This window comes from Rutidosis leptorrhynchoides, chromosome 11 (assembly GCF_046630445.1).
Source record: "Rutidosis leptorrhynchoides isolate AG116_Rl617_1_P2 chromosome 11, CSIRO_AGI_Rlap_v1, whole genome shotgun sequence".
NCBI classification, from domain to species: Eukaryota; Viridiplantae; Streptophyta; class Magnoliopsida; order Asterales; family Asteraceae; genus Rutidosis; species Rutidosis leptorrhynchoides.
In genome coordinates, this window is record NC_092343.1 from 51330205 (window position 1) to 51344142 (window position 13938).

The 13938-nt window shown below is 32.8% G+C and overlaps 3 protein-coding genes across 3 annotated transcripts in view; all 3 read right to left on the reverse strand.

The window, feature by feature from the left end:
* Nucleotides 1-5914, reverse strand: part of LOC139874565 (UDP-glycosyltransferase 87A2-like) — a 121252-nt gene extending 115338 nt beyond the window's left edge. Inside the window, exon 1 of the mRNA XM_071861979.1 lies at nt 5859-5914. Coding sequence (XP_071718080.1) covers nt 5859-5914 — 56 coding nt within the window. The remainder of the gene's footprint in view (nt 1-5858) is intronic.
* A 131-nt stretch (nt 5915-6045) lies between these two features.
* LOC139877202 (UDP-glycosyltransferase 87A1-like) lies at nt 6046-8556 on the reverse strand. Its single transcript, XM_071864613.1, has 2 exons — nt 7984-8556; nt 6046-6980 (listed from the first exon to the last, which is right to left on the reverse strand). Exons 1-2 carry the CDS (start codon nt 8489-8491, stop codon nt 6121-6123), a joined length of 1368 nt encoding a protein of 455 aa, XP_071720714.1. The 5' UTR covers nt 8492-8556; the 3' UTR covers nt 6046-6120.
* A 919-nt stretch (nt 8557-9475) lies between these two features.
* LOC139877741 (UDP-glycosyltransferase 87A1-like) lies at nt 9476-11911 on the reverse strand. The gene is made up of 2 exons (XM_071865162.1): nt 11404-11911; nt 9476-10376 (listed from the first exon to the last, which is right to left on the reverse strand). Exons 1-2 carry the CDS (start codon nt 11909-11911, stop codon nt 9502-9504), a joined length of 1383 nt encoding a protein of 460 aa, XP_071721263.1. The 3' UTR covers nt 9476-9501.
* Between the last annotated feature and the right edge of the window lie 2027 nt (nt 11912-13938).

Here is a 13938-nt window from a genome sequence, read left to right on the forward strand (position 1 = left end):
TGAGTTTAACCATACTTTTTGGATATAGTTTCATGTTCATAATAAAAATCATTTTCTCAGAATAACAACTTTTAAATCAAAGTTTATCATAGTTTTTAATTAACTAACCCAAAACAGCCCGCGGTGTTACTACGACGGCGTAAATCCGGTTTTACGGTGTTTTTCGTGTTTCCAGGTTTTAAATCATTAAGTTAGCATATCATATAGATATAGAACATGTGTTTAGTTGATTTTAAAAGTCAAGTTAGAAGGATTAACTTTTGTTTGCGAACAAGTTTAGAATTAACTAAACTATGTTCTAGTGATTACAAGTTTAAACCTTCGAATAAGATAGCTTTATATGTACGAATCGAATGATGTTATGAACATCATTACTACCTTAAGTTCCTTGGATAAACCTACTGGAAAAGAGAAAAATGGATCTAGCTTCAACGGATCCTTGGATGGCTCGAATTTCTTGAAGCAGAATCATGACACGAAAACAAGTTCAAGTAAGATCATCACTTGAAATAAGATTGTTATAGTTATAGAAATTGAACCAAAGTTTGAATATGATTATTACCTTGTATTAGAATGATAACCTACTGTAAGAAACAAAGATTTCTTGAGGTTGGATGATCACCTTACAAGATTGGAAGTGAGCTAGCAAACTTGAAAGTATTCTTGATTTTATGTAACTAGAACTTGTAGAATATATGAAGAACACTTAGAACTTGAAGATAGAACTTGAGAGAGATCAATTAGATGAAGAAAATTGAAGAATGAAAGTGTTTGTAGGTGTTTTTGGTCGTTGGTGTATGGATTAGATATAAAGGATATGAAATTTTGTTTTCATGTAAATAAGTCATGAATGATTACTCATATTTTTGTAATTTTATGAGATATTTCATGCTAGTTGCCAAATGATGGTTCCCACATGTGTTAGGTGACTCACATGGGCTGCTAAGAGCTGATCATTGGAGTGTATATACCAATAGTACATACATCTAAAAGCTGTGTATTGTACGAGTACGAATACGGGTGCATACCAGTAGAATTGTTGATGAAACTGAACGAGGATGTAATTGTAAGCATTTTTGTTAAGTAGAAGTATTTTGATAAGTGTATTGAAGTCTTTCAAAAGGGTATAAATACATATTAAAATACTACATGTATATACATTTTAACTGAGTCGTTAAGTCATCGTTAGTCGTTACATGTAAGTGTTGTTTTGAAACCTTTAAGTTAACGATCTCAATTAATGTTGTTAACCCATTGTTTATTATATCTAATGAGATATTAAATTATTATATTATCATGATATTATGATATATTAATATATCTTAATATGATATATATACATTTAAATGTCGTTACAACGATAATCGTTACATATATGTCTCATTTCGAAATCCTTAAGTTAGTAGTCTTGTTTATATGTATATAACTCATTGTTAATATACTTATGGAGATACTTACTTATCATAATCTCTTGTTAACCATATGTATATCCATATATATATCGTCATGTCGTTTTTTACAAGTTTTAACGATCGTGAATCGCCGGTCAACTTGGGTGGTCAATTGTCTATATGAAACATATTTCAATTAATCAAGTCTTAACAAGTTTGATTGCTTAACATGTTGGAAATATTTAATCATGCAAATATCAATCTCAATTAATATATATAAACATGGAAAAGTTCGGGTCACTATATTAGTTTAATTTATAAAAATACAAATATATATAAGTAATATTATTATTTTAAAGGGGGTTTTTACCGTTTAATGACCGGTTTGTCGATTTTTAAAACTTTAGTCGCAGTTAAAACCTAATGTAAAATATTAAAAATAAATACAACTTAATTTAAAGCGTAAAATAAATAACGATAATGAAATTGCAATAAATAAAAGTGCGATAAAATAAACTTGCGATAATTAAAAGTGCAATTAAATACAATAACAATAAATAAAAGTGCGATAATTAAAAGTGCAATTAAATATAAAATAAAGGAAATTAAATATGAAATAAAAGAATTATGCTTATTTAAACTTCCGTAACCATGATGTTTGACGTGTTGATTTTAGTTTTATGTCCATGGGTTACTTGTCCTTCGTCCTGGATTATTTAATATGTCCGTCTGGTTTTTGTCCATAACAGTCCATCAGTCATAAATATAAAGTGCGAGTATCCTCGTCAAATTATCCTTATACCCGAAGTCAAATATTCCAACTAATTGGGGACTTAAACTGTAACAAGATTTTAATACTTTGTTTAATAATTACACCAGATTATCGACTGTGTGTAACCCAAGGTTTTAATACTTTGTTATCAATTATGCCAAGTGTCCTTGTACATAATTTCACCCTTGTTTTAATAATTCCATAGACTATTAATCCATTCCCGTGTCCGGTTAAATGAACGATTATTCGTACATATAAATACCCCGCCCATCGTGTCCGATTGAGTGTATATGGTTATTTATAGGGACGTCCAATTGTAAATCTTTATATTAAAATTAACAAACTATCATTTAGTTAAACAAATATAAAGCCCATTAATAGCCCATAGTCTAATTTTCACAAGTGTCGTTCTTTTGTCCAAACCCCAATTATGGTACAAAGCCCAATTACCCAATTTTAGTAATTAGCCCAACATCATGATTACTTTGTTTTAAATAAGCATAATAATAACTTAGCTACGAGACATTAAATTAAAAAGGTTGAACATAACTTACAATGATTAAAAATAGCGTAGCGTTACACGGACAGAATTTCGACTTACACCCTTATAACATTCGCTAACATACCCTTATTATTAGGATTTAAAATTAAAATTAAAATTAAAATATAAATATATATATATATACGTTTACATATAGATAGAGAGATTGATGGATGTATTATGATGAACCAAACACGCGAATTTATAGGGGCTGTGGCCAGAAAAAGATGCTCATGCGATCGCATGGAGTTTCTTCCTCCAGGCCATGCGATCGCATGGCCAGCTGGGGAGGCTCAAAAGTCTTTGTTTTCTTATGCCGACGGTTTTTAAATATAATATAATATATATATATATTAATTTTAAGAATTAATTATATATTATATTGTATTCATGTGCATAGTTGACTTGTAATTTTTAGTCCGTTGCGTCGAGCGTTGAGAGTTGACTCTGGTCCCGTTTCCGGATTTTCGAACGTCCTTGCGAACAATTTAATATCTTGTACTTTGCGTTTTGAATCTTGTACTCTTGTAATTTTGAGACGTTTCTTATCAATAATTGGAACCTCTTTGATTGTACTTTGTACTTTTGAGCTTTTTGGTCGTTTACGTCTTCAATTCGTCGAATCTGTCTTTTGTCTTCACCTTTTATTATTTAAACGAATATCACTTGTAAATAGAACAATTGCAACTAAAAGCTTGTCTTTCTTGAGGAATAATGCTATGAAATATATGTTCGTTTTTAGCATTATCAACAACATATGGTAAGAAGATACCATGAGCTTGGAGGATAGAATTCATAATTGCATCATTAATCATTATCCTGTCCAGTTTTTTCAGTGTACCACACTTAGGATTTTTTAAAGATTTGGTCCAGGTGAAATGAAAACCAGTACTCCTTATATCTTCCACTTCAATTTGATTGATACAATCATTGAATTCATTCATTTCAGCTGTGATAGAGGAAGTGCCAGAAGAATGCTCATTGAGGTACCTAGTAACATTAAAATCTCCCAAAATAAACCATGGACAATTATTAGTTACCCTTTTTTGAAGTATAAGATCTTCCCATACAGCTAACCTCTCCTTACCCTTATTGCAGGCATATATGCAGGTACAATAAAACTTTGCTTTAGAACTAATAACCTCTACCATACAAAACAAAGCTTGTCTTGTACAATTAATCACCATAACATTCACAATATTCTCATCCCAACCCACTATAATCCTACAACTATTGAGACTATAATTGATATTGGATTGCCATTTCCACTTACTAAAGACATTAGCACAAAGAGTGCTAATGTTATTCTTTTTTAGATGAGTTTCTAAAATAAAACACATACTTAGATTCTCATCCCTAATAAAATTCTTTACCTCATACTGCTTGTCTAAAGTATACATTCCTCTAATATTCCATGATGCAACCCTAAACTCTTTTGTGCAATTCATTTTGAGTTTAAGAAAGAATGCTATCATCCATGCCCTTAACTTCATTGGCCAATACATTCTCAATACCATTGGGGACCACATCCTCCATTAATTCATTCTCTTTGTTATACATTAGTTCCCATTTCTTTTTAAAATACAAAAACATCTCATTTGTCCAATCTTTTGAGTCTTGAAGACTTGGTTGTTTCTTGTATCTTAAGAACTTATCAATCTATTTTTTACTTAACATTTGCATTCTTTGCTATTTTGTTATCCTTAGTGATGTTTTTTTTTCCCTAGCCAATACATATCCATCATTATCAGGAACAATGACCTTCTTTTTAATTTTTGCTAGTTCCTCCTATGTTCTAGGTCTTACCCTGCATTCCACAGTGCTATGTCCAAAGACATTGCAATGCTCACAAACACTAGGCTTCCATTCATATTCTACAGCCACCTTCTTAATCCCTTTAACTTTCTGAGTTTTATCCATATACTTAATTTCAACTTGTTCAACAAAACCTTTGGATGCCTCAGCTTCAACCATAATTCTTGCAAAACCTGCCCTTCCACTACCCTTATGACACATACTAGCAGTAATTGTATCCATTGAAAGAGGCTTACCAACCCTACTAGCTATTGCACTTAAGCCCTTAACATTCCATGCTTCTAATGGCAACTCCTTAAATTTGACCCATATTGGCACCTTAATAGGATCAACTTTTTCAAGACAAAGGTCTGGGTCCCATTTCTGCACAAGGAGTGGTTTCCCATTAACCATCCAAGGACTACTCTCAACCACCTTGTTCATTCCCTGTTCATTATTGAACTTGAAATAACAAATACTTTTGGAATCCATGATAATATCAACTAGACCAAATTTGCTCCACATTTTTCTTAAGTTGTAGTTCAATACATTATAAGACATAGAGCATCCAATAGAATAGCCACAAGCAGTTAATTGCCATTGTTTACTACTCTCTTCAATGAATTCATCATCAAACACAACAAATTCACCACTATCATCAGAAACAGTGGGAATAAACTTAAGCTTTTTTCCTAATTCTTCCTTATGAATGATACTAGCATACGATAAGGTTTTATCAGAATTATCATTACAAGCAAGATCAGCCACACTTACATCATTTGCTTTATTTGTATGTGATGCAGATTTAATAACTGGAACAGATGCAGGTGTAGCAGACACAGACTCAGCAACATCAGTAGGAGTTACAGTATTACCATGTCTGTTGTGCTTTAGTTGCAGGTAACACAGTACCAGGAGATACAGAATTAACATCCACATGATCACAACCCTCAGTACTCTTCTTCTCTCGAGCCTCTTTCAATTCAACCGAGTCTCCAGATTTCTTTAATTCAGATCTCTTATGCTGATCCTTGCTCTTATTAAGATCATGGATTGAGTTGTCAAATTTTCCAGGAATTTTTCCAGTACGATTTGATTTTCTAGGTTTAGGTGACATGATCAAAATTTAGCACGGAGTCAATGAAGAACAAAATAAATCCTACATAGATGCTCGCCTCTCTAAGTTGGATGGAATGTAGCGAGGAATTAAACTGGAATGGAAAAACAATGGCGGATTTGAAGGATGAAGGTGAATCAATGGCGGAATTGGGAGATGGATGAGTAACAAACTTTCCCGCCAAATCGCCTTAGAGAGAGAGAGAGAAAAAGTTTTGAGTTGCATAATTAGTGACATAAGTTTATTAGAGGGTTTACGTGACCTCTTCCTGGATATGGCATCACTACTACTTGATTCATTTTTTGTTACGAGTAATCAATTAATGATCAGTGAAAATATATACATTTTGTGAAGTTGAAAATGTGATCAGTGAAAATATTTTGTATGTTTATATCAGTACATGATTAATACAACAAGATTATGAAATTGTTACTTGCACACTTACAAAGTTACAAGTTATTCATGTCTCGGATTAAAATGTCTACACTTATTCACTTCCTTCCGTTTATTGCCATGTTCTCAAAAACTCATCAAGATCTTTGTTAACTGATCCACCTTCAACGACACTTTCTCGACATACTTTTTGAACTCCTTTCGACCTCTCCATCATCTCGATCCTCTCAACGCTCTTTGAATCCATAAAACGTCTTACAACCTTCGCAATCTCATCTCTCTTAAACCCTCCCACTTCCTTCTTCATATTCATTCCAATCTTCCAATCTTTAACAATCGCTTTACTATTAAGCGGTTGGTCAATGATTATAGGAAAAGTCAACATCGGCACACCCGAAAACAAGCTCTCTTTCACTGAGTTCCACCCACAGTGCGTCCAAAATCCTCCAATCGAACAATGTGACAAAACCTTTAGTTGATCACACCATTCCACTACCATCCCTTTTTCAGCACAGAATTCTTTTAAACGTGAAGTTTCTCCTCTAGCGACCCATAAAAAGTTAACGCCACTTTGTACTAAACCAGCTGCAATTTCGTCCATTTCATCACCAGAAACCGATAAAAAACTACCCAAGGAAACATACAAGACACTTGTTGAAGGCTTAGAGTCTAACCATTTTAAGTAAAGTGGTTCATTGGGCGAAGAGTCTAGTTTTATTCGCGAATAAGGTATGTTTGGTCCGGATGTATAAACATGAATATGTAATCTGGCTCTTAAGGCATCAATGACTTTAGATTCTAACTCGTAGATGGTGGATAACAGGACGTAATCTGCTTTGTTAGCTACGTCGACTGTATCATTTACCACTCCCTTTAACTTCTGGCCAATCCCTTCATGTAGCAACATTGAAACATCTGCTATGGTTAATGAAGATATTCCCGGAATATAATCGATGGGCTCGCTTCCTCTTTCTGTTCAATGAATAAATAATTCAAAATTTCAACCATATATTCATCTATATATAATGTGGATATAACTAAAAGATAAAATTAACATTCCTGTAAAAGTGAGAGAGGTGAAGAACAAAGCTTCTATTGGTACACCTTTATATTTAGGAAAATAATAAGAGAAAATATATATATCATCAAACGATAAGCGTCCTGTGATATCCTTATAAGAGGTCTCAATTTCATCGGCGGATCTCCAGGGGGCACGGCAGGGTGATGGTCCCCCAAAATTTTGATTATATAGTTAGTCTTTTATTCATAATATAAACTAAATGTGAAGTTAGCTTAGTTGCTTTGTTAGAATATTTTAGGTTTCTAGGTGCAAGTTCGATCCATGTTAACTTAATTTTTTCCTTGTTTCATTTTTACAAATTTTTTTATATGATTACATATAGATTAGTCCCTCCAAAAATTATGTTCAAAATCCACCACTGCTCAAATTCAAACCTCCTTGGCATCACATCTTAGGTGACAAAATAAAATGTCAAAAACGGTCAAGGGATAACCCGATTAGACCACGTACATCTGAGTTAAAATTACTCACTCTTTTCCCGTAATCCGAACAAAGGAAACCTCATACGTTTTAACCATTCATAACTACAAACTATCGAAACTATAATTTTAGTACATTAGGGTTTTTTGAGTTAACATTTTTTTTTTCATGACAAGTTTATATTTATATTTATATATTACTTTTACATAATCATCATCGTATCAATTAAAACATCACTAGCAACATATATTGTAGTGGTCATAGAAATAAATCGAAACAGTCACGAAATAACTCAATTAAACAAGGTACATTTAAGGGGAAAAAAAACTTCATTTGAATAATACTATTCATTTATCCGTTTAACCACCGTTTACCTTTATCAATGCAATTGAAATTTATTCAAAACCAAAGTTACTATGAAAAACAGAGCAATATGTACGTATTCAAAAACTTAAAATGTTAATTATAACGCACCTGAAACATCAGCATAAAGCTGATTATGCGATTCAATCAGATCAACATGATGCAGAACTGAAAACATCATAGCAGACATCGGTGAATACGCCGCTACCGGAATATTCCTATTTTTAGCAACATCAAATGGCCACGTCATCGTTGCATCAGCCATGATAAGTTTCACCGGAACAAACTCAATTAGATCATCAAGAACATCCTCAAAAGGACATTGCATTTTAGTTTTAACAGCCATTAAAAACTCAAACATGTTAGTCATGCTCTGGCCTCGATTTAGCTCAGACGGCAGGACGTTAGGGATCGTAACAAATCGAACGTTATCATTATCGTTATCGTTATCGTGATCGGGATCTTGTTTGATCAATTGTAGCCACTCTTCAGTTAGGATTAGAGTGAAAATGGTGGTGCGATTTGGTTGGTTTAATTTAGAAGAAAGTGAGTGACAGAGGTTTAAGATAGGGTTTATGTGACCTCTTCCGGGATATGGCACAACAATTACTTGATTCATTTTGAAAATTAAAATAAAGAAATTGATTTGATCGGAGAATTAGTTTAATGATGAACGGAAATGGTTTGTAGAGGTAGTGAATATAAAGTTTAGAATAAAGCATTTATGGATATTGATTTACCTTTATCGATGTTTGGGTCCTACAACTTTTGTTTTGTTTGCTTCATTTAGACGGTTGTTTATGTTTTTATGAGGAAAGAATATACAGTAGTATTCTGATTCTGATTTCCATATGGAGTAATACTTTAACTGTTTAAATAAATGAATTTTAGAAAATTGGAACGAACTATTTTTAAAAGGGAGTAATCGAGGATTAATCGGAAGCAATTGGGTTCTTTTACAACAGTGATAATACCTATGTTTAGCAAGTCCCTTTAATTATGTACTTATATTTTTATTCAGACTTTTCAATCCTTCTTTGTATGTTTATATTATATATTATTATTATTATTATTAGTACATTATTAATACAAACAAGATCATCAAATTGTTACTTGCACACTTACAAGCAAGGTTGTAAAAGTCGCGAGTCGGGGACGCATCGGTCGAGACCTAAAAAGGACGCGTCGGTCGAGTCGGTGACGCGTCGGGGACGCATCGGTCGTTGACCAACGTTGACTTTATTAATAATTTCTTAAATATATATTTATATATGTATAAAATAGTTGATTCTGTATCATAAATTTCTTAAATAAGAACTCGAATTTAAATACAATCAAACTTCAAACTCAATTAATGTTACCGAGTACATAATCAGTAAGGACACAGAAAAAAGAGCGGCCCAAAAAATGAAAAACAAACCCTAAATTTAAAGCATATCACATCTTGACGAAAATTTGACTGATTTGGACCGTTTTTTGACCAACTTTGACCGTCTTTGACAGACTTTGACCGAATTTTTAGCTTTCACCGTCTTTTAAGTCGTTTTCAGAAAATTTTTAGCTTCGGCCGACTTTTACAACACTGCTTACAAGTGATTCAAGGTCTTGTATTACAATGTCTACACTTATTCACTTGCTTTCGTTTGTTGCCATGGCTCTCAAGAACTCATCAAGATCTTTAGTAACCGATCCACTTTCAACGACACTTTCTCGACATACTTTTTGAACTCCTTTCGACCTCTCCATCATCTCGATCCTTTCAACGCTCTCTGAATCCATAAAACGTCTTACAACCTTCGCAATCTCATCTCTCTTAAACGCTCCCACCTCCTTTTTCATATTCAATCCAATCTTCCAATCTTCAACAATCGCTTTACTATTAAGCGGTTGGTCAATGATTATAGGAAAAGTCAACATCGGCACACCCGAAAACAAGCTCTCTTTCACTGAGTTCCACCCACAGTGCGTCCAAAACCCTCCAATCGAACAATGTGACAAAACCTTTAGTTGATCACACCATTCCACTACCATCCCTTTTTCAGCACATAATTCTTTTAAACGCGAGGTTTCTCCTCTAGCGACCCATAAAAAGTTAGCACCACTTTGTACTAAACCATAAGCAATTTCATCAATTTCATCACCAGAAACCGATAGATAACTACCCAAAGAAACATACAAGACACTTGTTGAAGGCTTAGAGTCTAACCATGTTAAGTAAAGTGGTTCATTGGGTGAGGAGTGTGGTTTTGTTCGCGAATAAGGTATGTTTGGTCCGGATGTGTAAACAGGAATTTGTAATCTGGCTCTTAAGGCATCAATGACTTTAGATTCTAACTCGTAGATGGTGGATAACAGGACATAATCTGCTTTTTTAGCTACGTCCACCGTATCATTTACCACTCCCTTTAACTTCTGGCCAATCCCTTCATGTAGCAACATTGGAACGTCTGCTATGGTTAATGAAGATATTCCCGGAATATAATCGATGGGCTCGCTTCCTCTTTCTGTTCAATGATCAAATAATTCAAACTTTCAACCATATATCTATCAATATCTAATGATGATATAACTAAAAGATGAAACATGCCCGTCAAAGAGATAGAGGTGAAGAACAAAGCTTCTATTGGCACACCTTTATATTTAGAAAAATAATAAGAGAAAACCTATATACCATCAAACGATAAGCGTTCTGATATCCTTATAAGAGGTCTCAATTTCATCCGCGGATCTCGGGGAGCATGGAAGGGTGCTGGTCCCCAAAATGTTGATTATATACATACAGTAGTCTTTTATTCATAATAACCAAATGTGAAGCTATCTTAGTGGCTTTGTTAGAATATTTTACGTTCCTAGGTGCAAGATCGAACCATGTTAACTTCATTTTTGTTTTTTTCAGTTTTATAACTTTTTTATATGATTACATACAAGATTAGCCCCTCCAAAAAATTATGTTCAAAATCCGCCAGTGCTCAAATTCAAACCTCCTTGGCATCACATCTTAGGTGACAAAATAAAATGTCAAAAACGATCACAGGATAACCCGATCAGACCACGTACATCTGAGTTAAAATTACTCTCTCTTTCCCCATAATCCGAACAAAGGAAACCTCATACATTTTAACCATTCATATCTACAAACTATAGAAACTATAATTTTAGTACATTAGGGTTTTTTGAGTTAACATTTCCTTTTCATGACAAGTTTATATTTATAATTATATATTACTTTTACATAATCATCATCATCATCATCATATCAATTAAATCATCACTAGCAACATATATTGTAATTATCATAGAAATAATTTGAAACAGTCAGGAATAACTCAATTAGACAAGGTACATTTAAGGAAGAAAAAAAAAAAACTTCATTTCCCCGAGTAACCTGAAGAGAAATAATTAATACTATTCATTTATCCGTTTAACCACCGTTTACTTTTAGCAATGCAATTGAAATTTATTCCAAAGTTACTATGAAAAACAGAGCAATATATACGTATTCAAAAACTTAAAAAGTTAATTAAAAGACACCTGAAACATCAGCATAAAGCTGATTATGCGATTCAATCAAGTCAACATGATGCAGAACTGAAAACATCATAGCAGACATCGGCGAATATGCTGCTACCGGAATATTCCTATTATTTGCAACATAAAATGGCCACGTCATCGTTGCATCAGCTATGATAAGTTTCACCGGAACAAACTCAATCAGATCATCAAGAACATCCTCAAACGGCTGTTGCATTTTAGTTTTAACAGCCATTAAGAACTCGAACATGCTACTCATGTTCTGTCCTCGATTTAGCTCAGACGGTAGGACGTTAGGGATGGTAACAAACCGAACGTTACCGTTATCGTTATCGGTATTGTGATCGGGATCTTGTTTGATCAATTCGAGCCACTCTTCAGTAAGGATTACAGTGAAAATGGTGGTGCGATTTGGTTGGTTTAATTTAGAAGAAAGTGAGTGACAGAGGTTTAACATGGGGTTTATGTGACCTCTTCCTGGATATGGCATAACAATAATTTGATTCATTTTGAATTTTAAAAAAAAAAAAAAAAATTGTATTGATCGGAGAATTAGTCTGATGATGATCGGAAATGGTTGTAGAGTAGTGAATAATTGAATATAAAGGTGCAAAGAAACATTTATTTATAGTTATATTAAAGTTATTGGGACCTACAATTTTTGTGTTGTTTTCTTCATTTGGACAATCTTTTTGTTTTTTTTATAAGAAAAGAATCTGGTGCTGTGATTACCATATGGAGTGATACTAGTGAATTAAGAGAGTCTACTAGGTTCGTATCTTATATTGATAGACATATAAGAATATACTATTCCTTGAGATTTATTTACAAAGTGTCATACTTTAATCAAAATCAAATGACGACATCACCCATTCATTAATATTTAATATATATGTTATATATTAATGAAGTAATGAGAAATTTCAGATTCAATAGCAGTATATATTAAAGTGGTTAGAAAAATGATCGAAATAACTCATCTAAACCGTTGCATATATCAAAGTAAAAAAATTTTGCCCTCTCTAGAAATATTCGCCCTCTCAAAGTTAACTAAGGGTGGTTAAATCCCCTTTTCGATGATCCCGTACTGCTGTTAAAAAAAACTAAGACTTCTCAAAGTCAAATCGCTACTTTGAGAAGTCTTAGGGGGTGTTTGGTTAGCGTTTTGAAAATTGATTATACGTTTTACATAATCTGATTCAGATTATTTGCTGTATCAAAACGTGGTTTTCATAAATGGTGTTTGGATTTGATTATGCTGTTTCATATCGTAATAATCTGAAAATCTGTTTTTTTAGTGTTTGGCAAAATCTGATTATTTGATAAGTTAACATGTAAAATTACTGAAAAGGACATTCTTTTAAAATAACTAAATATATATTTATACTTATAAGTATTAAAACTAAATGTAAATTTATTTAATTTTTGGAATTAAAAAATGCAATCACAAAGAACATATATGTTGACAATTATTCAAGATGTAAATGACGCCATCATATATGTATAGTGACATTCACCGGGATTCCATAACATGTGTTGCGATTCTCTCTCTTACTACACTCATATATAGATCATCATTTCTACGACTTGTACTTGGCTCTCCTTGTGTCACGTTAATGCTAGTAGTGGATCCGGCGTTTACCTCTTGATTTGGACGATAATTTTCTTGTTGTGCCGTGTCAAATGCTTCATCAAACTGACATTTCATTCTAATATAGTTATGAATTACCATAGATGCTATCACGATGTTAACTTGTGTTTCATATGAGTAATTTACATGCATATCTTTTAGCCGGATTCACATTATCGAATCCATATCCTGAGTTTTATTAATATTACACCATCCAAATATAAAAAGTTGATTAACATATAATATATACTACGGAGTAATAAATTAGAAAAATAAAATTGTATAATGCATAAAAATATATATATACACCTCTGTACTATGATAATTAACATATTACTTTTAGGATATGATATAGCAATTGGACGTAAAAACACGTATAACGTAACTTTTTTAATACCCCGTATAAAAATGATCCGAAGTACTCCATATATAACATGCATTCAGTATGAGAGTTCTACATTATAGTTTGATACCATGAAGCAAAACAATTAAAACTTAAAAAGAATATAATATAATAAAGTCACAATCAAGTTGCAGTAGCGTCATACAAAAAGTAAAAGGCAAATACAAGATATAAATAAAGTTGTAGGAGTACAGTACCTAAAGAATGCAACAAAAAGTACGGCAGACGCATTAGACTGTAGAAGAAGAGAATAGGGCTTTTATTTTTTCTTCTTTGTACTCTGTATAATAAAGGGGTTTTAAGGGTTATATAAGGGTATAATAGTAAAACAAGTGGCGGGAAGATTATCTTGAGAATCGCGTTTTCCCAGCAGTAAGGTCCACCTTACTTTTTCATTTCTGCGTTTTGTAGCCTTAAAAACGCATATAATCAATTTTTTTAATTTATTTGCCAAACACTCTAATTAGATTAATTGTGATTTCTAAACGCAATGATCAAATAA

Bases quoted from the DNA above. Each gene is read 5' to 3' on its own strand.
- LOC139877741 (XM_071865162.1), bottom strand. From the start codon at position 11,911: ATGAATCAAATTATTGTTATGCCATATCCAGGAAGAGGTCACATAAAC. The intron at 10,377-11,403 runs GTGTCTTTTAAT...ATCATTGAACAG, and splicing joins GCTTTATGCTGATGTTTCAG to AAAGAGGAAGCGAGCCCATC.
- LOC139877202 (XM_071864613.1), bottom strand. From the start codon at position 8,491: ATGAATCAAGTAATTGTTGTGCCATATCCCGGAAGAGGTCACATAAAC. The intron at 6,981-7,983 runs GTGCGTTATAAT...TTCATTGAACAG, and splicing joins GCTTTATGCTGATGTTTCAG to AAAGAGGAAGCGAGCCCATC.